This window comes from Labrus bergylta, chromosome 3 (assembly GCF_963930695.1).
Source record: "Labrus bergylta chromosome 3, fLabBer1.1, whole genome shotgun sequence".
NCBI classification, from domain to species: domain Eukaryota; kingdom Metazoa; phylum Chordata; class Actinopteri; order Labriformes; family Labridae; genus Labrus; species Labrus bergylta.
Genome location: NC_089197.1, coordinates 1,986,516 through 1,989,460, shown reverse-complemented (window position 1 = coordinate 1,989,460; position 2,945 = coordinate 1,986,516). Strand labels below are relative to the sequence as shown.

The 2,945-nt window shown below is 46.2% G+C and overlaps 1 protein-coding gene across 1 annotated transcript in view; it reads left to right on the top strand.

Annotated features, from left to right (window-relative positions):
• Window positions 1-1,975, top strand: part of mrpl46 (mitochondrial ribosomal protein L46) — a 9,173-nt gene extending 7,198 nt beyond the window's left edge. The window contains 1 exon segment of the mRNA XM_065952445.1: window positions 1,568-1,975. Within this exon segment, the coding sequence (XP_065808517.1) occupies window positions 1,568-1,818 (251 nt within the window). The 3' untranslated portion in view covers window positions 1,819-1,975.
• Window positions 1,976-2,945: the final 970 nt, after the last annotated feature.

Genomic DNA, 2,945 nt, shown 5'->3' with positions numbered 1-2,945 from the left:
TCATCTTCCCCACCAGAAGCCCCGCCCCCTGCAGGACGTAGTGTGTACGTTTACTGCTTGTACCTACCTACCTTGTAACACTACACTGCAGTGTTCATCACCTTCCTGTCCAACAGGAAGTAGACCAACTCCACGTCCAACACAAGGTTCACCCTCGTTTTAGAACGATCTTTATCCACTTGGTGTTTCTCCTCACTCTCATTATATTTTCTCTTCTTTGCTGCTACGTCCTCGTCCGTCATATTCACCGCTTTGAATCTCGTCCAATCACTGAACTGTATCCACTCCTAAACTCACCTGCTGCGCTGTCATTGGCTGGAGGAAACACACCAGCTCCGCCCACAAACATCCCGAGTCAACCAGAACAAATCAGAACAGTAAAATCCAGTGAGAGGACAGAGTCTCTGCAGACACAGTCACCACCACACATGTACGGAGGCCCAGAAGGGACAATCTTGAAGTGACTGAGGCCTGATAGTTTATTCTATCTCTACAACGAAAGTGTTTAACTTTCCTTTCCTTACCTTTTAGTCTCAGCTCACTTTTACAACAACAGTGAATAAAACATAACAGAGAGAGAACGAGCGAGGAGGTCGTGTGGAAAACGGGTTTAAATGCATTTCAATTAACCTCCGCAGCGTTTGCTTACAGCAGAATCTCCTCTGATTGGGAGTATTATTGTAACACGCTCCATATGCTGCATTATTAGCGGAGTACATCCTGGTCTCTTTAGCTGTAATGGCTCAGTTTTATCGTCGGCATCGTTGAAGTTTTAATGTGCTCTTATCTAAAATAGCCGCGTGGTATAAACATCCTTATTAACCACAACAAGAGGGTCACAACAATCTGCAGCTTTTTTAAACCAATCAGTATTCAGAGATCGTGGTGAGTTGTCATATCCACTTTAGAGCTCGTCTGATGTCAGCGGAGGGGCTCGGCCTCACTTCAGGGATCAGCGAGCTAACGACAGGAGGAGTCACAGCTGGTTGAAACGTGGAACAAAACGCAGCAGTGACCCGGCTGCATCCACCAGATATTTAAACATTTAAAAACCGCCTTTCTTTTTTCCTCTTCTCCGCGCTGACGACAGAAATGAAGCTTTTTAAGCTCTTAAGCATTCAAATAAAACGCTGAGTATGTTAAACAGTTTCACAACACTGCTCATGAACTATTAATGTGCCGGCTCCATCAATCACTCGCCATTAAGACTCTCCACTTGACATTAACATGGAACGTCTGGAGGAGTGGGGGTGGGGTTATTCTGTGTTTTTACAGTAGCAGGAGTTGATCCGTTGTTAATACAGCCGGGCTCAGTGGGAAGAGAAGCGTCTAACATGGCTGGTTTCCTGCCATGTGCGGCCCGCTGGGAGCCGGTGATTTAGTCGACATGAGATTGGATTAAAGCCTAATTGGGAAAAGTGTTTTGCTGTCACGGCGGAGAATGAAAAACAGAGCATTAGGCTAATACAACACTTAATTATACAAGTGCATTAACTTTAGGGAACATCTGCACTTCAGTCCACCTCCCGCCGAATCAGCTGACAGATCCTTCTCTCTCTTCCTGCAGCAGCTGCTTTCAAGGCGACTTTCCTGGGAAACGCCCCCTGCGGAGTCTACAAGTACAAACTGCCCCGAGCCGCTCGGACGGAGAGCACGGTGGGGACCAAGGTGTTCTTCTTCAAAGCCGTTCTGTCAGACGACGGCCCCCCCGCCGACGCCGCTCCAAACGCTTCTCTGCTGTGGTTAAAGAAAGACGAGCTGCAGCGCTACCTGAAGCCGGCGTACATGATGAAGGTCGAACGCTTCGTCAGCGTGTGACGTCTAATCACAGAGCGGGGACGCTACCTCACAGAGAGAGAGATTCATGAGGGCCGGGGGAGACGCCCTTGTTGCTTCTCGGTCATCTTGTATCATCAGCTGTTCGCTCGTTAATAAATGTTGTTCAGTGTATCAATAAAACGTTTTTCCACATCGATTGTTCTCTTCACTTTTTTGGAGAATTGTCAGACGTGATCTTAAAAATGAGAAATGTCAACGATTGTTTCTATAAAATGTTTTAAAAAAAGACCCTGAAACTATAAAGAAAAGCTCATGTAGGATAGTTGAGTTATGATGACAAAGTCGAGGTTATAAATTAGATATACACTGGAAATGATTTATGTTTGAAGCCTGAGTGGCGTTACTCGTCTGTTCCTGCAGGGGGCGCTGGAGTCCCATCGATGGCGGTCTCCATGCTGGAAATCCTGTCTCAGTCTAACTTTCAGTCAACCTAACGACAGGCTGAGAGCTGGAGCTGAGGCGGGTTTTAAACCTCCTGACAAACCGTTACACCGCGCCCACCTGTCAATCAGGTCAGCTACACGCCTTATTGTGAATAACTCTTATCCTTCATCAAATCAAAACTGATGAGTCATCAAAACATTCACCCCCCGTACAGTGTGTGTCCATCCAGACATGAGCTAATCACACCTATTTGGTTTTTTGAACCAGGCTGTAAACATGTTCATCTCTGCTGTAAAAACAGGCTTTTTAGAATGGGTGTGTATGTGACTTCCTGTGCTTCTGCAGCCAGCCTCTAGTGGACACTCCAGGAACTGCAGGATTTTACACTTCAGCATCGGCTTTTTCAACACTGGAGGTCACCACTTGCGCTAACAAGACAGTTAGCCAAAGTCAGAGCAGCTTCTTTAAATAAACATTTCACATACTGAAGAGAGTTTTATGCGTTTATGTTTTCTAGTTTTCAAACGCAGTCCTCTGCAGTTTTCCACTTACTTAACTTAACTTCCTCGACACAACAAGGAAGCTCTTCCCTGTTTCTATCCCAGCTCACCTGTACAGTTCTCTGACGCTCTGATGAAGACCATTAGGCTGAAACCCGTCACCGTTTTCCACTCTTTTTCTTTTCTACCTTCACGTCTCCCTCACAGGTGTGCCTGTAACCA